This window comes from Amyelois transitella, chromosome Z (assembly GCF_032362555.1).
Source record: "Amyelois transitella isolate CPQ chromosome Z, ilAmyTran1.1, whole genome shotgun sequence".
Classification (NCBI taxonomy): domain Eukaryota; kingdom Metazoa; phylum Arthropoda; class Insecta; order Lepidoptera; family Pyralidae; genus Amyelois; species Amyelois transitella.
Window position 1 is genome coordinate 7,439,466 of NC_083535.1, and position 22,826 is coordinate 7,462,291.

At 34.8% G+C, this 22,826-nt stretch overlaps 1 protein-coding gene across 1 annotated transcript; it reads left to right on the top strand.

Annotated features, from left to right (window-relative positions):
• The first annotated feature begins 204 nt into the window (after positions 1 to 204).
• LOC106133829 (leucine-rich repeat-containing G-protein coupled receptor 4) lies at positions 205 to 18,740 on the top strand. The gene is made up of 8 exons (XM_013333663.2): positions 205 to 556; positions 14,411 to 14,579; positions 15,001 to 15,207; positions 15,290 to 15,478; positions 15,754 to 15,984; positions 16,063 to 16,284; positions 16,564 to 16,762; positions 17,331 to 18,740. The coding sequence occupies exons 1-8, from the start codon at positions 225 to 227 to the stop codon at positions 17,780 to 17,782; spliced, it is 2,001 nt and encodes a 666-aa protein (XP_013189117.1). The 5' UTR covers positions 205 to 224; the 3' UTR covers positions 17,783 to 18,740.
• Positions 18,741 to 22,826: the final 4,086 nt, after the last annotated feature.

Here is a 22,826-nt window from a genome sequence, read left to right on the forward strand (position 1 = left end):
TGGCGTTATTAATCATTTTAACTGATTTTAACGGTATGAGATGAGGGGAATAGTTTTTGCGTCTCGTCAGAACGCAAAAATGTTAGGTTTGGACGGTGGCGTGGTGTGTAGGTGTTGTTCCGTACTAGTCGAGGGTGGATGGTGCGCGGGCACCCGGCTCGGGGCGAGTGCGGCCGGCGTGGTGCGCGCGCCAGTAGCGCGATCAGCCCCGAACGGCTCACACGATGGTTGCGCATATGCACGCGCTCGCCGCCGCGCTCTTGTGTGCATTGGCCGGTCAGCTGGGAGCTGGTGCTAGTCTCCATTGTGCCATGCGCAGAGAAATTTCACCGTGCACCTGCAGGAGAGAGGAAACAGGGACAGGTGCCATCTTAGTAGTTTGCCAAAAAATCACCGCCTATGAAGAAATCGCACGAGCTCTCACCAACAAGTTTACTCCCGAAACTAAAATTGGCCTGGATATCTCCTACTCGAAACTACCGGACTTCGAAGATCATAGCTTTCGTGAACTCGGCCTATCTATCACAAGACTAAAACTTAATTTCGACAACCTAAGGCAAGTTTCTGAAGTATTTAATCTTCTGCTGGATTCGGGTTTTCTGTTCGAATTGCAATGTTTTTGATGAGTGCACATGTGAGACAACCCTATTTGAGGTGTTGCTCTTTTTCGTGAAAAATATTGCAGAATATTTAAAAATTGTGATCATAAACTTTAATTAATGGTAATAAAATAATGTGTAAGTTGAATGAGAAAACAACAGGTCTGTGATAAGCGCTACTGCGATGAGGATAGGCCCGCTATCGGGGCAGTGGGCGGCTCCGTGCCCAGGGCTCATTGTTGTCCTCTGAATTCTGCGACACCAAAAAGTGCGCGTCAACAAACGCGGACAAAGCGGAACTATATAGCTGCCCGCAATTATCACTAGTCGGTAATTAAACTTTATCGGTAGACGATCACAACCGTTGCTCAGTAAATTTCCCTTCGGAATGGGTTTATTATTGAAATATTTCTTATCAGCGTCATAACTACAATTAATATGAATGCAAACACGAAGATCGTGGACACAGCTCTACGTTCCATTAAACTTATTTACTTTTTGCCAAAAAAAGTTCAGTTTAGCTATAATCTAATTATTTCTTGATGATTTTCGTCATTATGATCCAGCAATTGAGTTGCCCCTGACCTGTGTGCTCGACCTTTATTGACTAAATCAATTGGTCATCAAAGATTTGTAGCCACCAGCTAATATAGCAAAATAGCGACCCTCATTATTAATATATATTACTGCAAAGCATCAAGTTAGAAAATACATAATAACTTTATCTCTATCAGTTTCGATCAGATTATGAACAGTAGCTGTAAGTAAGTACTTATAATCGTTGAAAAACATAATTCTTTTTGTTACACCGGGTCTTCAAATGATAATCTAAGGGATATGAAAGGCTCCTTACATACATCATAAGTAGAAAATTGAAATTTCTAAAATAAAAGCTTGGGGTGAGGAAAGTGATTAAAAGTTGCTACAGATTTCATAGCACGTCTGTGTTTGTTTTTAATGACAATACTTTCAACGAATTACTCCACTTAGCAAATATAATCTTGTGTGTACTTATTTTGACAGCAATAGGTATATCGTAAAGTTATTTACACGTACTTGATAATGATAATTTTAAACTATTAATGTGAGAAAACTTTTGAATATGAAACCGGTTGAAGCAACTTTTCCTGTCTGCTTGTATATCAGCGGATAGAAAAACCTATAGGCTAAAGGGTTGGCACACATGCCATTGCATTGTTACTATTACTGGCATTTTGTTTGTTCGTGTAAGCACGGCATCTAGGAGACGACGTTCGATAGTTCGCCCGGGTTATCGGAGGTCGGTTCTAATCTAAAGCAGTATAAAATTGAATGATATCATATTGGTTGTGTCGTATTTACTGTATTTACTCATTAATGGTGTGCTAACAAATTACACGGACCCCAGTTTGTTATGATCAGCATTTTGGAGCTCTTAATGTTGGTTAAACTAATTGATAATATCTTGACTAGTTTAAGAACATTATATCTATCTTTATATCTTCCTGACGTTTTTGTGATGTAGTATTTACCTAACTACATGAATGATGAAAAACCTAGACCTAAATATCTAGAGATCTTTATTTATCCATTTTAAGAATTAGTCTTTTAGGTCATTTATTTCTGTAGTTACCTAATTACTTTTCCGCTGAACTACGACAAGGTACGCTGATGAATGGCATTTTGTGGATTGCGGCGTAGTGCTCGTGCTCGTTTTTATGAATGAGATTTATCAAGGTTCATCTATATAGGTGAATTTTTATCACTTTAAATGCTCTTTACATGTAGAGGTATTACCAATAAAACGAAACATACAGAGTAAAGTAATTTTTCGGATGAACATTAGACTAAAATCGATAGCAACATTTTTGTTTTAGACCCCTTGAGTGAGTAAACTCATTTAAATGATATCAAGTTGTAAACGTAGATTCCCTATGAAAGAGACTATACCCTAACGCAAAGACCTTGAACTACGGGAGTATCTTATAAATAATACTTATAACATGTAAAATTAAACACTAGAATTTAGGAAATTAAAAATTTAATTTTCTATAAAATTTATTCAGTGTCCCTTGCAGCAAAATCTATAGATAGATACTATTCACGAGTAGAAACCAACAGACAGATAAAAACGGCAAAAGTCATGGTATATTGGCATGATTGTTTACACGCCAACATAATTGTGTATTATAAAGAAATATTTTTTACAAAAACGATATGATTAATATCGTTTTTGTAAAAAATATTTCGTTTCGTGTGTTATTTTAAAAATATGTATTTCAAAGCTAGTCAACCCTGTCGTCTCGGAATATACTCGTAGGTACCTATATGAAAAGAGCATTAAGATCGCGATCGGTAATTTTCAAAATCTGATTGTAGAGGTTTTTACATTGTACAGGTGTATATTATTATAATATATTCTCAACAAAAATATGTTAATTCAAGGTACCTATTGTAAAATTATGTATTGCATTTCAAAGACCGGTTAAAATCATGTCGAGGTTCGAGCCCAGCCTAGCGCTTCGTGTAATTGTATTTGCTGGTCCCGTTTTGTAATTTAATTACCCTTTGGCCTAAGCGAGAACGTCAATTATGATTCGGTCGGCCCGACGAGCGGCGAACTCTACTTATTCATATTATTATACTTACTTTCGTACGCAGCTTCGCCTGTGTGATTTCATTCCAATGCCCTGCCAACACTGTACCTATAAAATTTAAATACATCCTACATATATTTGCCTTTATCTCGTTTTCCTTTAAGATTTAAATTTATTACTTTAAGTTGTTATTTAGAAATATCTCAGGAACGCGAATATTAATAAAAATTAAAAAAGCCCCCGACACAAATTTAAGTTCCCTTAAAAATGTTAAAAAAAAAATTAAAGAAACTCAATCCTAAGGTAACTTAATATGTATTTAAGTAATATTTTTTTAAGGAAGACGTCGCGTTGGTGGAATTCTCATATTTTTTATAAGTACCACGTCATATTATATACACATTTCTTTTTGGACCAGCTGAGAAAACTCGATTAAATCATCAATATTCTATATTAGTGCTCTTTCACTCGAGTATATTCCCCGACATTCGGCCTTCCTTCACCAATTTCAACTCTCACAATTTTTCAACGGCTCAACCGATTTGGATAAATACTAAATAAACTCAAGACTAAAAACTAAATTGAAATCGTTTCATCCTTTTGTGAGCCATGATGACACAGACAGAGATAGTTACACGTCAAACTTATAACACGGGTCTTTTTCATCGGCGGTTACAAATAATGCTCTTTGATAATAATGAGGTGTAATTACATGAGGCAAGTCGAAAAATCAACACATTCCACAGGGAAATATACAACTATGTATAATAAACTTTTATACCGCATCCAATCGATACCGTTCTTTTTAAGGGAACTTTTAAAAAGTTTTTAAAATTTAAAACCTTGTTCTAAGTGTCACTTTCCTGAAGACCGCATCAAAAATGGTTCACGATTAAAAAAACATCAAACAATTTTTAAGGATTTAGAAATTTTATTATTTCTTAATTTAGGTACATTAAATACCGAGAGTTAATAAATTCGCGATGAGGTAGTGATCTCAAAAGGAACACAAATAACACACAGTAGAAGAGTGTCGAATATACTTATATCTATACTTTATAAAAGTTTAATATATGGTTTCTAATTATTGTAGATCTAAAATATAAGATTTAAATATATCTTTTACGAAAATATTAAGAAAAAATAATAGCTAGGTACTAATAATACTTTATATTTTTAAGAACGTATAAAAATATACATTTCAAATATTTTGGTAAATTGCACAAGCAAAAAAAAAAAATACAGGGCAAACCTGAGAACGGTGCTGCAATGTGCTGATTTTTAATTTTAATATTTTGTTTCAAAAATGTAAGTACTTTTATACCTTGGAAAAAAAAAACATTTATTTTTATCATATATATCTATATATCTCTATATCTATCTTTATACTAAATACACTACAGAAAAACTGTGACTATTTATTTTACATAACAGAATCTCTTTATATACAACGTTCACATCTTTCTTGTCATTAGCCAATACAAACATGTTTTACCTACTCTTGAAAGAGCGACATACAGTTGGCCATGTGAAAAACGGTCAACACTCAAAGCTAAGCCTGCAGCGTTTAAGCGCTACTTCCCGCAATTTTAAATCTGTTATATCTTCGAAAATATTCATTTAAATCTTGTTCTTTAAATGACCATATACCTAGATCTATATTAAATCAACAATGTATTTAAGCTATTTAATTGGATAAGGATTAATGCTGTACCTATTGGTATTGGTAAAATCGCTTCAAAATTTGCTATTATTTGTCATAAAAAGTAAATGACAAAAAAAATGTTATTGTGGGATATGCATGGGAGATAGACATATACAATGTGTACAAATAAATAGTACATTATTTGATAAATCTCGTAGGGTTCAGTCTGCGTTTGCAATGTAAGCGGAAACAAATATGATAATTAACGACATCACATTAGAAACCTCAAAATTAACAGCATTCCTCTTCTATTTAATGGATGTTATTATACATATAAACCTTCCTCTTGAATCACTCTATCTATTGAAAAAAACCACATCAAAATCCAGTGCGTAGTTTTAAAGATTTAAGCATACAAAGGGACATACGAGTAGGGACAGAGAAAGCGACTTTGTTTTATACTACGAGTATGTAGTGATAATAGTGATTCGATCAAATAAAACTATTTTCCTTTGTTTATCTTCTTTCACATGGATTTGACAGGCAGGAAGATTTTGTCTGGATAAAAGCGCGCTTGTGTTAAAGTTTATTGCGAAAAAGACAAATTCGACGGCTACGACATGGTAAGGGAAAGCAAATGAGTTGGTAGGTACATCTCATTTATAATGCCAGGACGATCCGCGATGATATGATAAATTTGGTTTCAAAATTGGATACAAGGTATCACTTATTGACGTCATATCACTTAAATCTAATTTTATCTATTTCCGCTTCCAAAGCGCATGTGTAGAAGAAGCGGCGGAACGAACTACACGGCAGCATTTTCACCATTTTAAAATTATGTCAATACCATGTCAAAATGCACATGTACTTAAGAGGCCACTATGTTAAGCTCGTGCCACACATGTTTATCATTATTATAATCCTCCGTGCTGTAGGTTTTCCTTCAAAGCTCATCTTTAATATTGGTAATTTATTTTAAAATCTTTTACAATTAATCAGAAATGATTTCCCGACCCTAACCAGCCGATGCAGTGGGACCAACAACTTATAATTGTTCCGCAGCGGATAACTAGTACATTCACCTACTTTTTTGAAAGAGTCTAAGTTTTTCGCTAACAAACTTTATTGATTTAAAATTTCGGAGATACATTTTATTTAGGTGGACTGTAATTAGTATAACAGTCCACCGAATCCACATCCAAATAATAACACTGATATGATAATATAGAGGTTGTTCCATATTTTACTCCGAAATAAAAATATTAAAAAAGTTAGAACAGTACTAAAACAAAACAGGACTTACTCCGAATAAAAAAAACTACAATTTGAAATAAATTACCGAATGTTAGATTTGGGAATTTATTTCAAATTTTAATTTTAATTCGAATTATTAAAACCACCAAAAGAAACTATTTTTGTCCACATATTACTGAAAAGATAAACTTTTTTGGCGGGAAACCGTAAGACGTTGTTATCGGCGCGTTTGCGCCGAGAGCTTGAGCCGAACCGATTCGAAGTGAGGAAAGGTGAAAAAGGCGCAAAAACGCAATGTTAACTAACGTTAACATAGTTTTTTTGGTGGCACCCATACATGTGAAGTGTAGGTTTTTTTCTCCACCAACCCATATACCCAAAGTGTGGTAGCAAAAGCGTGTAAGTAACTAATGAGAACTTACGACGGCACGAGACATGAAAAATTAACGAAATAATTCCCCTGAATGGATATCTACTTCGACGGATAAGCTGGTAGAATTGCCTATTTTGGGGGTGAGACCGAATTTTTAATCATTCTCTTGGCGTGAGACCCGTATGAGTTCTTATTTTTCTAAAGAGGAGCACGGGTTGCGCCTGTGACTACGATCCTGAATTAGGTAAGTTAGATTTGTATACGATGCGACTCCCGTCTGTCCTCCGCAACTTTGACGGAACATAATAACCCTTTGGATCATGGTTACCTAAACATCTAGTGCCAGAATGTACAGGTTACCTCACGACTTTTTAAGAGCCGAATGACTCTTGTCTGTGTAAAAGAGATACAAGAAGGTTAAGCACTGCAGCCCCGGCATGGTTGCGCCGGCGACCAGGCGAGCGCGACCGTTTGGCGCCGCCCCGCTGATAACCCCGGATCGTTGACCCGCTCACATTAGTGTTTACTAAACTCGCGTCACTTCGCATGCACTACGACTCACTTGATGCATGTCCATTGCAATATTTGACTAGCTATTACATGGGGCTCCGTTGCCGTTATAACTTTACGAAAATCTGTTTTAGAACTTTTTTCCTTCTGGCTTCTAATGCCTATAGATATTGAGAAAATCTAAATCAATAAATCTAATCATGTTTTTATTTACATTTTGACTTCAATTGATGGAGTAAGTAATTATTTCACGTGGTATAAAGAAATAGGTTTTCGGCATGGCTTCGCACCTTTATAATCTAATAAAGGTATCATCCGTGAGCAACAATTCATCATTTAAAAAATTTAAACGACTTAAGCAAAAAGCTTGGGCCCGTAATCGAAACAAATTATTTAACTTCCAATTTCCAAGCAATTTCCTCAGTAAAATATGGCTCGTAACCTCGTAGCACTCGTAGTAGTTCTTGTAGAGATGTGCTACAAACAAAACTAAAAAATAAATCCCCCGACTCAAATTTAAGTATCCTTTAAAAGGAAAGCAATAATAAATGAAACTCAATCTTAGTACCTTAGTATGTATTAAGTAATAATTTTTCAGAAATATGTAAGTCGTGTTTGGGGAACCACTTATAATTTTTTATAATCGTTGGTACGATTTTTATTTAGTCTATTACCCAAGACTAATTAATATTTTTTTGTGTTAAAGTTAATGTAAATTGCTTAAATATGTTTTGAAAAAATATTACATACCAAGATACTAAGATTGAGTTCCTTTTATTTTTATTTCTTTTTAAAGGATATAATTTATTACTTTTAAAAGGAAAATAAAATTTGTCTGACATAAATTTATTTTTTTATTTTATTTTAAATATTTTTAATTTATTTATTTTTTATACTTTTTCAAGGATTGACGATAATTTTGTTGTCAAAGTGGAATTAACCAAATTTTGAACACTCTTGATCTTCACCACTTTTAAAAATTGTGGGAGCTGAACTCCCACAACTTTTAAACGGCTTAACCAATTTTGATCAAACACACAACGGACGGAGGGACAGACGGCCGGACAGACAGACCGACACGTCATACTTATAACACCCCTCTTTTTCTGTCGGAGGTTAATTATCGCTTCTAGAGAAACATTGCAAAAACAAGTCACCGCGGGTCTGTTTGCAATAACGATGCGATAACAAAAATTTTATATCCAATGCGTCATTTGCATTTTCTACATCGTATTTATATGATCATACAAAACACGCACTGGATATCAGTCTGAAAACCGATTGTTGTTTACTTTTATAACGTATACAGTCGGCCGTAAATGTTTGTACTTACTTCGTAAATTCATTGTATTCATTTTTTATTTCAACTACGATAGTTTATAAAAAATTTTAAAATCGGAAATTCAAGGTCGTTTTTATTATCAGCCTAGCGTTATCAAAGAGGAAATCCCGACATTAAAATCTGCACTATCTGTTGCCAAGCAGTTTAGATTTTTTATATAATTACGACATGTTACTTAGCAAATTTATAGCAATGAGTACCTTACCTTACCTTTAAAATCTAAGTACTTAAACCTAACTTAATCAATAGTACAGGTCGGTCCACAAGGAAAACGTAGAAATAAATGGCCTAAATTCCCATAAAATTTAGAATTACTTATAACTTTTACTATGAACACAGGTGAAAGCTCTCAAAGGTATAAGAGGTAGGTACAACTGTATAATATCTTGAATGTTATATAGGTATAATATATAGGTTGGTATCTTTGAAAAGAGTTTCGGTTCCCTTCCTCTGATAAGTTCCAACCATTCCAAAAGAGAAAAGGGCTGGCAGCATTAGGTTAAATGAGAACGTACCTATTCGTAACATAAAGTTGTACCTATAGGCTCATCATGAATTCTAATAATACCTATTTGTAATTATAGAGAGGCTCTCGTGCATCGTTTGTCTCGCGTGAATGTAAGAGATAAAAAGTTATATTTGTCTCAAGAACTATTTTTTACCCTTTGGTTTAGTGCACTCGAGTCAACTGCTGATATGCATACTTACTGATTACATTATACACTTTATTGATAAAGGTAAAAACGATTTTATGTATTTACTAGCTTTTGCCCGCGGCTTCGCCCGCGCAAATGTATTTTAGATTATAAGGATACGACATAAAATTTCACCCATTTTTTAATCCCGTATCGTGCGGGACTGTTTTAAGTTTATATTTGATTTAAATTCATATGGCTTCTCCCGCTCTTCTCGTTCTGTTCCATCCCGTCACAACCTGTTGTGTCCCGTCCTGCCCCGTCCAGTCCTCCTATCCTGTCCCATCCTATTTAGTGCCATCCTGCTTTCCGCAACTGACACGTATTTTTTACTAACCAATATATTTACAATACAAATGAACAAAACACAACGAAACGTCTTCAAGCATGAATACGAAACGACCAACAACTTATTAACGGAGGGTAAAAATGCTTTGAAAATCATAGAAGTCTTATTGATTGTCGAACGACAAACGATAGCGACTTTGACATGGTGGCGCCATCTATTGCTACATTATCAAACAAATTGTTCATTGAAGGTATAAATTTTCTTATCTTTTGCATATCAAAAATTAACACTTATAAGGGTTCCATCGTACCTTAAGGGTAAAAATGGGACCCTATTACTCGACTTCGGTGTCCGTCTGTCTGTTAGTTTGTCTGTCCGCTCACCCATCCTCCTGTCACCAGGCGTGTCTCATGATCCGTATTAGCTAGACAGGTGACATTTTCACAGATTTTCTGTTGACGTTAAAATAAAAATACTAAAACTGTATGCATACCAAATTACATCAAAATCGGCCTAGCGGTTAGGCCGTAAAAGCGGAACGATGATTCACCCCCCCTTGGGGGTTGTTTTTTGAATAAAAAAGTAGCCTATGTTTGAACTCGTATCTTAATCTATATGCATTTCAAATTTCATCAAAATTGGTTCAGCGGTTCAGGCGTGAAAGCGGAACGATGATTTTCATACAAACTTTCACCCCCCATTTGACTATTTTGGGGGTCGAATTTTGAAAAAAAAGTAGCCTTTGTTTGAACGCGGGTTTTAAACTATATTCATACCAAATTTCATCAAAATCGGTTCAGCGGTTCAGGCGTGAAAGCGGAACGATGATTTTCACACAAACTTTGACCCCCCATTTGATTATTTTGGGGTTCGAGTTTCCCCCCCTTGGGGGTTGACATTTCAAAAATCCCTTCTTAGTGCTCACTTATGTTACTAAAGGAACCTCTGTTCAAAATCTCAGACTCCTATACCGAGCGGTTTCGGCTGTGCGTTAATAAATCAGTCACCCAATCGCACCCCCTAAATCACGATTGGAGGGTAGTTTGAAAAAACTTATAATGTCAAACATATTTACTTGCCTATGTACGTGTTCATGCCAAGTTTCAAGTTTATAAACCCAAGGAATAAGATTTTTCATAGAAACGTTTTTACCCCTTTTCCCCCCCTTGGGGGTTGAATTTCCAAAAATCCTTTCTTAGTGCTCCCCTACATATCCCAAGGAACCTACATTCCAAATTTCAGCTGTCTACGACCAGTAGTTTCGACTGTGCGTTGTCTGTCAGTCAGTCACTCAGTAACGGAAGAGTTTTATATACATTCAGTCAGAAAAGTATCGGGAATGGATTATTTATTTATGGTTCCAAATTCAAATTTTTGTTTTTTTTGTTGTTGTTAGATTGGCACAACTGTTTTCCATTTTGGCGCGGAGTTTGAGTTGCATCTGTTGTTTACATTAAATACAGTGCTATTTTTAGTTATATCATATCTAGTGTGTATTGCTAATTTCATAATAGATAAAAACATCGAACAAAGAGTTTGTCTTAAATTTTGCATTGCCAATGGAATATCGTGTTCGGAGTCACTGAAAATGTTACAGAAGGCTTACGGTGAATCGACTTTATCAAAAACTCGTGCTTATGAGTGGTACAAAGCGTTCAAAAGCGGTCGAGATGTGATGGAAGATTTGCCTCGCTCTGGTAGGCCATCAACGTCTGCAACTGAAGTTAACATCGCAAAAGTGAAGGAAATAGTGACTGAAAATCCTCATTCAACTTTGAGAGAGATAGCCACCGAACTTTCTGTATCTCACGAGTCGATCCGTACCATTTTAACTAATAATTTGGGTATGAAACATGTTGCCGCTCGGCTAGTCCCAAAAGACCTGAATTTTTTTCAAAAACTCAATCGCATGAGAGTCGCTGAGGACATGCTAGAACGAGTCAATTCCGACCCAACATTCATGAAACGCATTGTTACTGGTGACGAGACGTGGGTTTACGAGTTTGACATGCAAACTAGTCAACAAGCTTCGGAGTGGCGCCTTCCAACTGAACCGAAACCGAAAAAACCACGCCAAAGTCATTCAAAAGTCAAAGTCATGTTGACTGTTTTCTTTGACTATCGCGGTGTTGTGCACTCGGAATTCTTGCCGGAAGATCAAACGGTAAATAAGGAATATTATTTGAGTGTTATGCGGCGTTTAAGAGAGCAAATCCGACGAAAAAGGCCAGATTTGTGGAAAGAAAATTCTTGGATTTTGCACCATGATAATGCACCTTCGCACAAGGCCATCATTGTGAACGAATTTTTAACCAAACACTCAACAAATACCATCGAGCAACCACCATATTCACCAGATATGGCTCCAGCCGACTTTTTTCTTTTTCCTAAACTCAAATTACCACTTCGTGGCACCCGTTTTCAATCGGTAGAAGACATAAAAGAGAATTCGCGGCGAGAACTGACCTCAATTCCGGAAACAGCGTTTAAAAAATGTTTTGATGATTGGATTATTCGTTGGCGTAAGTGTATCGTTTCTAAAGGAGCATATTTTGAAGGTGATAAAATAAATTTGGATGAATAACAAACAGTTTGTGTATTATTGATCTTTTCCCGCTACTTTCTTGACAGAGTAGTATATAGATTTTTTAACTAAAACTATATCTATGGAAATTAACTAAGACTAATAAAGTAACAAAGAAATGAATAAAAAATGAAGAATATATTAAAAAATCAACTCACACTATAAAACTTATCCAACACTAACTAAATATACTACCAAAAATATCAAATCTAATCAACAAAACAAAAATTAACTGAAATAGAGAGTAAAATAAGTTAAATAAGTCAAGTTAAAAGTTAATGAATCAAACGAAAATAATTTCAAATCAAAATATTTGTAGTGTGTAATATGTAGTTTCGCGTATGTCCGCTAGGGGCGCTGCTAAAATTACACGATAAATTAAAATATTTTACGCTACCTAGCTAAATGACGGTAACGAAACCATAGCGCGATCTATCTCGATGCCAACGCCATCTATCGAGCATCGAGACAACTCGTGATAGTTAATAGAAAATAAAATTCGGGTGTTTTATTTATGCATACCGATTACGCCGAGATTTATGGACCGATTTACGTGATTCTTTTTTTGTTCGGTAGAGTATACTTTCAAGTTGGTCCCGTTGTTACCTAGTCAGGATCTAATGATGGTATTCCAGTGAAATCAAACTCAAATTAAGTATTTGCGTCTGATAGTCATCATCCCATGTGAATGAGCTGATGATGGAAGGTACAACTCCTCAACGGTTAGGAGTTGAAAGAAAATTCTTACGAAGTTATACGTACATGTGAGGCTATTAGGTTGACCTGATAATAAAAAGTAAATCTCATTAACGTTAAGAATTTAGGTGAAAATGGATGCGGACAAATTTCGTAGCTGTTTGTATGGGTAGTGTTAACACAAAATAGGGATTAAAAGGCGTGATGTTATTAATGTTATGCATGTATGTACATAATTATGTATGTTATTATGTATGTTAAAGAGACGACTGAAAGTTGTCATACAAAGTCTTTTTTTTAAGGATGGGAAATCATCAAATGACCTCTCCCGCTCTGGGTGGAACGGAAGGGAGTGTCAGACTTTTACTGACTAAAACCCACCTCGTTCCTTCAGTTGCCCTTTGCGTTCCGGGGCCACGGCATCTCGTTAGAACTTTCCCGCAGCCCCGGCTCAGTTTATCCCGTTTCCCCCCCTTGGGGGTTGACATTTCAAAAATCCCTTCTTAGTGCTCACTTATGTTACTAAAGGAACCTCTGTTCAAAATACCGAGCGGTTTCGGCTGTGCGTTAATAAATCAGTCACCCAATCGCACCCCCTAAATCACGATTGGAGGGTAGTTTGAAAAAACTTATAATGTCAAACATATTTACTTGCCTATGTAAGTGTTCATGCCAAGTTTCAAGTTTATAAACCCAAGGAATAAGATTTTTCATAGAAACGTTTTTACCCCTTTTCCCCCCCTTGGGGGTTGAATTTCCAAAAATCCTTTCTTAGTGCTCCCCTACATATCCCAAGGAACCTACATTCCAAATTTCAGCTGTCTACGACCAGTAGTTTCGACTGTGCGTTGTCTGTCAGTCAGTCACTCAGTAACGGAAGAGTTTTATATATATAGATATTTTTGTCAATGTAGTTACTTACCTACGCATAGTTATTTTATCTAATTATATAATTTACTCCAAATTTACGTTTAAATTTAAATTCAAGTTAGGATCACAATCATCAGGTTCGGTCATGTTATATGTCCGGTTTTTACTTATTTTTGAGTTTTTTTATATACACATGAAGGACGGCATTGGAAACTATTTTTAACAGATTCAGTGATTCGGTGAGCTTCGCTTAAAGCCTTAAACATTGAGAAGAAATATTTGAAATGGCAACTATTGATGATAAATACAAACATCAGAATCTGGCTTATTATTTGATAGGAATACAGGACGGAATTATTTCATGCGCAACTACTTTCACTTATATTGTCGTTGATAATATGAACTACTGAATAATCAGAGATACACTCGTAAATAACAAAAACATAGTTGACATGCTTATTTAGCAGATACGGTACCCACAGATATTTTAAGGGAAACGATACTGACACTTCCAAAAAATTATAAGCTTCCAAAGTAAAATAAACAAGTCATACATGAGATTTGACAGTTATTGATGAGTTGAACTACCTATCTTCCTTCCGGCATGCTTATCAGAGACCCTCGTGAATATAATGTATAATGTGTTTGAAGTTGTACATTTGAAACCAACCAAAGTCCAATCTTCAAACTGAACTAGCTACTATCTATAATTAATAACTTCTAAATTACTGTGCTGATGAACCGATGTTCATTAGCACAGCATAGTAGAAGTTTACGTAGTGGCATGTCCATTAAATAATACAGCAGCCTGTATTTAGGATGATCGCTTATGTCTGTCTGCTTGCTACTGTGTCTGTGATCCGATTGTGTCGACACTTTTACTAAGTATTTATTTAATTGAGACAATTAAACGCCAATAAATTATACTTAAAGCAAACACTGATGTATTTACTATTTATTTTTTGTTATTTCAGCGATCTGAAAGAAAGTGTGTTTACGAAACTGGATCTGGTGGACTACTTTAGTTTGGCTGACAATTCACTGTTAGAAATGCCTCGACATGTTCTGCGCCATCTTCCACATGTCAAGACCCTCGACATGTGTCGAAATAAAATTACTAAACTCACAGTGGAGGACTTTAAGGTATGTATATAACTTATAACTTTAAGGTATATATATAAATGTTTGTTTACCCATCATTACAAATTTATTGTGAGTCTATTTAATAAAGTTAAGTAGAGGTGGTACCTAAATGATTACAAATAGAAGTAAAAAACAATTTTACTTATTGAACTCTCTGTATTACCGCGCCCTCAACCTTTATACCTAAGGGCTTCTTTCTTGACAAAATGCATTAATATATATGTCTATAACAACCTACACTTTAGTTTTATGAATGACATAATTATATGATTTCTGATGTACCGGTGTAAATCAGGTTATAGCCTACGCCAATGATCCGTTTCAAAAGAGTAGCATACCATTTCGATTATATTGGCTTTAATGCAATGATTTTACCTAAACATAAAACTTTGTAGCATAACCTACTTTTCTTACATTCCAGGACATACAAGAGGTGGAGCATTTACTAGTAGCTGATAATCAAATAGCAAAAATTGAAAGAGACGCTGTACCTAAAGCTTTACGACATGTTCATTTTGGTATTAACAAGTTAAGTACGTTAAATGGAGCTCTACGAGACTTAGATGATTTGGAGTGGATATTTATAAATGCTAATAATTTAAAATCAATTGATAATGAACTACCAGTCGTAAGTACAATATTTAAAGTGATAATAATACTTAAGAACGTGGTGGTTTTAATAGTTCATTATTATTTTTTATTTGTTTTAGAAAGCCAAAAAGATAACACTTATTCATGCAGCTCACAATGAGCTACAGAATTTGCCTCAAGATTTGAAACAAATGCCATCGTTGGAGTCACTCTATTTCTATGACAATAATATCAAATCGTTAGACAGATCCCTGCAAAAATCGAGGAGACTGATGAGAGTTAGCCTCTCATTCAACAAAATTGAAAGTGTAAGTAGGAGTTATTGGGTCATAGTTTTAATTTTCATACTTAGACGCACTGACCGGCACCTTTCTTTACAAAAAATTAAAATTTTGTATTTTTTGCCTGTACTACACAAATAGTGTTGTTCTGATGTTTTTGTAGCGCCAAATGACCAACGAGTTTATTTGTTACGTAGAAGAAGTATATATGTGAGTCCTATTAATAAATAACAAAATAATGGAGTATTCTAACTTGTCATGACTTAATTCATCTTTATTTTTAACTTATCTTATTTTTACAGCTCGCTGAGGATGAATTCGCTGAAACAGAAAAATTGTTGGATTTAGACATAGCTTACAACCACCTAAAACATCTGAATGGCTCATTAAGAAATCTAAAATCTCTGAGATATTTAAATCTCACGCATAATTTATTGACCGAATTTTCATTGCAAGAAATTAAAGGGCTGAAGAGGTTATCAGTTATTGATCTCTCACATAATAAAATAAATCACATCACAGGAAAAATGGAGGTAAAATAAAACTTAACACTTACTTTTACAACATTGTGATATTGAAAATATAACCAGAACTAATTATTATCTTTACAGAATCTTGTTCATGTGGAGACATGTGTGTTAGAATTACGTTTAGACCACAATCACCTGATGAATTTAGGGGGAGCTCTCATGGGGCTCCATGGACTATTGAGACTAAACTTGAGCAACAATCAAATTCAACAAATATCGCCTGATGACTTGATCGGTTTAGAAGATTTGAAAGTTCTGGATATTTCATACAATCATATCACATCATTAGAGGAAACTTCAAAGGTTTGTCAACATAATTAATTTATCTGCTCTCACCTTATCACAAAAATTTACTAAGCATAATTAAAGTAACCAATGATGCAACGCGAATTATAGTTTCAATTAAGTTATTCATGCACATGGCGAATATTTGTATTATTTTAGGGTTAGGTTATCTAATATAAATTTTACTGAGCCGATTTCGTCCCAATGGTCTTCGACTGACTATTATGCTCGTATGAATATACAAAAAAAGTTTATCGAACTTGTATTCTTAAATAAACAAATAATTATCCTTTGCAGACATTTTTGCCCGCATTAGAGGAACTGATTGCTCATCACAACAATATCACAATTTTGGACAAAGACTTCCATGGTTTGCCCGCACTGTGTCTCGCAGACCTGTCCTACAACTACATTCAGACAATGAATTATGATCTGGTGACAAAATCACGGTGTACTATAAATGGAGTTCCTAGTATCTTAAAAATTTATCTTCAAGGTAAGTTTAATAATTTTACTTTATCTTACCTCTCAAGTTATATGCGCAAGCGAATTAGTATATATTTGTTATGGTACTTTGAGTTTTATAGTTTTTGTTTCAATATTTTCGAAATTGCAACGTGTGTTCAACTAGCTAAGCGAAATTATATCCTAAGAAAAGCTATCAGGTTGTAACATAATTTAAATATGAAAAATTAATAATAAGGAAATTGTTTAATGCACATGCGAGTTTTGATATCTAACTAATAAATACACAAAATTACTTTACTGTGCTATATTTTGCGAATAACCATAGAATTTTAAGGAATATAAAACTAATTCTGTCGTCGACACTGATGGTACGAATAATAACTGCGTGCGTTGCAAGATGACACATAATTTCTATAGTTTCAAATACAACAGCATTTCTATTGTCTTATATTATTTCCCTTTTATGGATGCTACACATGTTTAAAATAAAACTATGTGTAGGTACTGTATACTGTTATTTTTAATTTATATTTTAGTTTCTAATAATCCAAATGTTATTTAATAAGAATTTATTTTATAAGAATTATGTCTTGCAGATAATCCTGTGCTGTGCAGCGAAGGATTGTTTGACTTGGTGAAGGAGCTAGAAAATTTGAACGCTCGGATAAGTGGACAGTCAACTTGCGTGGCTACGCAAACGAATGCGCCAGTACTGAACATGAGAGCGTTGAACGATATCGTGCCGCAGCAGGAGCAGCCATTAATAGTGGTCGCGCACGTGGGGGCTGGCTTGCAGGGCCTTGCGCAGGACACCATGGAGCGCGAGCTGGTGCCGCCAGAGTCGCAGCTCATGTACAGGCGTGTTGGAGCCATCATCGGCCATCTTCTACCCGAGGACGGACTCCCTGTCCTCGTGGACCCGCCCGTCACGTTGCCACCAGAAAGCACTAATGTCGTGGTCAAATGGCCTGATGAAAAAACTGACGAACAATCTCACCCTCTGGCGGACCACCTGCGTTTAAGAGATTTAAACGCATCTCCACAGTGAAACCGATTGCATCGTCGGATCTGCCGACGTTATAGAACTGAGTGCTTTCTTTAGAAAATATGCTGCCTATCTACATTGTACGGCAGAGTGTCTTCACATTTGGTTGAGTGCATGAATTTCTTTTGCATATTCATCTTCCTATTATTTTTATATTGCGATGTATATAGGTAAGTGACTCACTTATAACTTGATAATGCGCATCCCGTAATACTAAAATTAGTGAATCCTAAACATAAATAATGTTGTAAAAATTAACATTGTTTCAAATATTATTTGTAATTAGTAAAAAGTATTGATAGTTGAAGTGATTTTAAGACCTTTTAAAAATTATAGGATAAGTCATTTGAGTCGAGTCCATTTACTTACATATATTGTGCCTTAGTATGGCAATAAACTCCAGATGTTTCTTTGTAAGGTTTGGTTAGAAATTCAAGATTAAACTTAGCTCACAGACGCCACCACCGCGAGGGTTGCGCCTACATTCATTATGTGTAAGATAAGGCGACTTTATTTAATTTTATGGACTTATCACATTTATAGGTACATAGGAAAAACATTTTAATAAAAAGAAAATCTAATTCAAAGTGAAATTGCTGTGAAAGGTATGGCGAAACTTATGTAAACGAAATTATATATATTTAGGTTAAGGTTATAGATCTTATTTTATTGCAGTAATTTAAATTGTGAATTAATGTTACTAACATTTTTAGGTACGTATGCCAACAGCTAATATGCCAAATTGTTTCAATTAAGCTGCAAATGAATAATTATAGATTTTAAGATAAATAAAGTACCTATGCCGAATCATTTTTTATTCCTACACCTTTGATTTTTAAACTTTATTGATTTAGTAGGTACCTATGTATTGTTATATTCTCACATCATACCCGACGACCGATGCCTGTAGTGATCGTTGTTTGTAGCTTTAGTTGACATTGTAAGTACACATAAGTATGTAGTTGTTGTTTCTAATAAATATTATTTTATGATGGTTTGTTTTAACATTTTAAATTGACGTAAGTACCTAGATGTTTAAGTACAGAGGATAACAAATGATATTATATCGGGATAAAAAGTATCTACTTATTATTTCACAAGTACCCGAAACCGCCGAGCTTTCATGAAGAGAGTTATGAATGTGGATGAAGCGAAGGAAATATGCAGAGATCGTGGCAAGTAGAAAGAGGTAGTCTCTGCCTACCCCTCCGGGAAAGAGGCGTGATTTTATGTATGTATGTATGTATTATTTCACAAATTTCATTTTAATCCGCACCCTAGATGATGCGTAAAGAGTAACAAACAGAGTAACAACACACGTTACATCTAATTATTACTAGCGACACTCCCCGGCTTCACACAGGTAGCATTAGATACCTACCTATTGTTTTTCATAGAAACTTGGTCCCCCCCATTTTAGTATCTAATTTTGATATTTTTTTCGGTTTGGCTGTAAAAGTGGATCAGAGAGACTATACTACTCAATTCAGTGACTAGTAATTACTAGTGAGTACAGAGTAGGTAAGTATTGAGCTATAATATTTATAGCGCTAATAGAAAGAAAGAGAATGTAATCACACTGAGAAGAATCATGATCAAATAAAAAAAAGTAGGTAAGGATAAACTTAAAACCGACTTTTAATTTTCTATTATTTTTTGCTTTTTAGTGTATTATAATAACCTATACTTATAATAAATCTGTAGAGAGGTCAATTCTGTACATGGAATATATTTTCAAAATAACTATCAGGGGGTGATAAGTGATCGATATTGATGCCAAAAATGCAATCAATTAAATTTTTGTCTGTCTGTCTGTATGTTCTTTATAGAAACAAAATCTACTTGACGGATTTTAACGAAACTTGGTACAGTTATTCTTCATACTCCTGAGCAGGTTATAGTATACTTTTCATTACGCTACTATCAGTAGGATTCTTTTTCAAATAAAAACTTATTAAACAAACATTAGAAATGCTTTTATAAAAAATATTCTTAACCAGTGTTACTGATCGGGAATACATAGTGCCACTGTGTAACAGTGTTACTCATTGGGAAAATGATAGTTGCAATGTGTACCACTGGTACACAACGGGAATTTTTTTGCCATTGAGTAACAGTGTTACAGATCGAGGTGTGACTGAATGGGAACAAACCGATTTTTTAAGCTTCCGTCGCGTGTGCAGCCTTAATGGTTTAAGCTACAGCGAAACCATGTATAACGGAAATATTCTACATAAAATTATTAAAAAAATATCCTAAGACAGCATAAGTCTACGGTTGACTCACAATAACATGTGTAATTCCTAATAGCTTAGCAGTTCGGAGATTTCTGATTATATTTCTTTACTCTGGCGTTTATAATACCAATAACACTAACACTCATTCGTAATTTTAATAATAATATATGTACCTATTCAATAAGAGTCAAGTCATGGTCTTTGGGGACGGGAGGAAACAATATGACAACATTCCACCAGTACCTACTTCTCAATAGCACTGAACTACAGAGAGTTTATAAATTCAAATATCTAGGTCATATGTTGACTCCTGACCTCAGGGATGATGAAGACATTCAGAGGGAGCGGAGGGCGTTGTCAGTCAGAGCGAACATGCTTGCCCGCAGATTTGCGCGCTGCACGAGGGAAGTCAAAGTCACCCTGTTTAAAGCTTAGTGCTCTTCTTTTTATACGTGTACACTATGGGCAAGATATACTCAAAAATCTTACAACGCCCTTCGTGTTCAATACAACAATGCGTTCAGGCTGGGGCTGAACAATAAAATTATATTAATGACATTTATGAACTTTATTAATATAATTTTATGAATTTTATTACTGTAATTTTATAAATTTAATTAATTACTATTAGTACTAACATAGCTTTAAGTTTACTAACATATTATGAGTCCTGGTTCATTCATTCATTCATTCATTCAATAAAAAAAGAACCATCGAAGTCGGTATAGAAACACCAAACTTATACATAAAATGAAATACGCTAACAAACCATCGCGCGTAAATACTGAATCATGCCACGAGTAGGTACCTATACCTAAGGATTATTTCAAACACATCATCACTACATAGAATAAAACAAAGTCGCTCTCTCTGTCCCTATGTCCCTTTGTATGCTTAAATCTTTAAAACTACACACCGGATTTTGATGCGGTTTTCAATAGATAGAGTGAATCAAGAGGAAGGTTTATATGTAAGTATAATAACATCCATTAAATAGTGGAGAAATACCTGTTATTTTTGAGATTTCTAATGTGATGTCGTTAATTATCATATTATTTTATGATTACCTACATTGCAAACGCAGGCTGAACCCTACGAGATTTATCCAAATAATGTACTAATTATTTGTACACATTAAAAAAGTCTACAGAAAACTGCGCGATGGTATATGTATGTCTATCACTCATAGATATCCCACAATAAAAATATTTTGTCATTAACTTTTTACGACAAATAATGGCAAATGAAGCGATTTTAACCAATACAGCATTAATCCTTATCCAATTAAATAGCTTAAAAAAATTGTTGATTTAACACAGATCTATATGGCCCTTTACAGCACAAGATTTAAATTAATATTTCGAAGATATTACAGATTTACTGCGGCGGTACTGTCCGACTTCTGTAGTGTATTTAGTATCAGCATTGCACCCGTGCGAAGCTGGGGCGGGTCGCTAGTTGAAAATAAAATTAACAATACGTCTTACTTAGGCGTTTAGTGGGTTGGTACCTTATTCCCACCTACATACATTTTTGAAGACGGTGTTCGAATCGATACAGGAACAGTGCGTGTGGGGGCACAGAATCAAATCCTACCTAGGCTATATACAAATGAGACTTTTCTGAGTTATGTTCATTAGTTTTAGTAAGTATTAACATGCTCTTACGGTGATTTTAAGAGGATGATTTTTTATTATTGATTAGTAAAAAAAATTATAGAAACTTAATTTTCGTTTTCCTTTATTAAGAAAAATTATACACTTTCTCAGGATCCCTGGAAATTTTGCAGTTATTGTAAAGAAATTTCTTCACCGGTTCTTTCGCCTAAATTTCCCTTGGGAGCAGTATATAAATTAATACATACAACGTTGTTAGTACTCCGAAGTATGCGCCATGCATTAAATTTTTGCAGTATTATTTGTTTCCTTAAAAGTTACGCGTTTAGAAACAGATACCTAATTACTAACTTCATACTTAATGTATATAATGGGTAAACATTTTGAATCTGCATGTAAGTTCTATGGGTGTAGATATGCACAGATTCAATATTGGTTGAGTGCATAAAGAGGTAACAAACAAACTAAGGAACAGGGAAGGACATTGCAAGGGTAGGTACCTATCTCTCATCCCGAAACAAGGAATAAACCTATGTTCCCGTAGATTTATCTATGAATGACGATGTGCCGAGCGAAATCACGGGAAATGATATTTAATTATAAATACTTATCGTTAATTTGATGTTTGTTTTTAGATTTCCCAAAATTCCCACGGGAGCGGAAAAACAGGTCATTGTGCGTTCGAATTTGCGAGGGAAAGGTATCCAAAGTACCTACACCCAAGCCTTTAGGAGTATTGAGAAGAACATAGTATCTACCATATTACCTTTAGGTACCTTTCATCCAGGAAAAGACAGTTTAGGTGGATTTGTGTAAAATAACAATATCCGTGAGCAAAGCCGCAGGCAACAGCTAGTAATAAATAAGACCAAATAGACTTTAGACGTAACGTTAATGTGGTTATGACATACACACAAAGCCAGCGGGAATTCAACTTCTTCAAGGTATGTAAGTCAGAGTGAGTAGGTAGAGTTTTATGGCGGTAGCCCCCGAAATTGGGTAATATTTGTTTGTCTACTTAATATTTTCTTAGTTTCTTATTATGCGTTAACTAGGTATATGTTTATGGCTATAATAATTATGGTTTAGATAATTATGCGAAAAGAAATCATCATCTTAATAAGAGTTTTGATCGATACAACCATTCAAAACCACTTTTGTCGGAATCATTAACTACCTATGTAAAAACTACTT

Bases quoted from the DNA above. Each gene is read 5' to 3' on its own strand.
- LOC106133829 (XM_013333663.2), top strand. From the start codon at position 225: ATGGTTGCGCATATGCACGCGCTCGCCGCCGCGCTCTTGTGTGCATTG. The intron at 557-14,410 runs GCAAGTTTCTGA...TTGTTATTTCAG, and splicing joins CTTAATTTCGACAACCTAAG to CGATCTGAAAGAAAGTGTGT. The intron at 15,479-15,753 runs GTAAGTAGGAGT...TTATTTTTACAG, and splicing joins CATTCAACAAAATTGAAAGT to CTCGCTGAGGATGAATTCGC.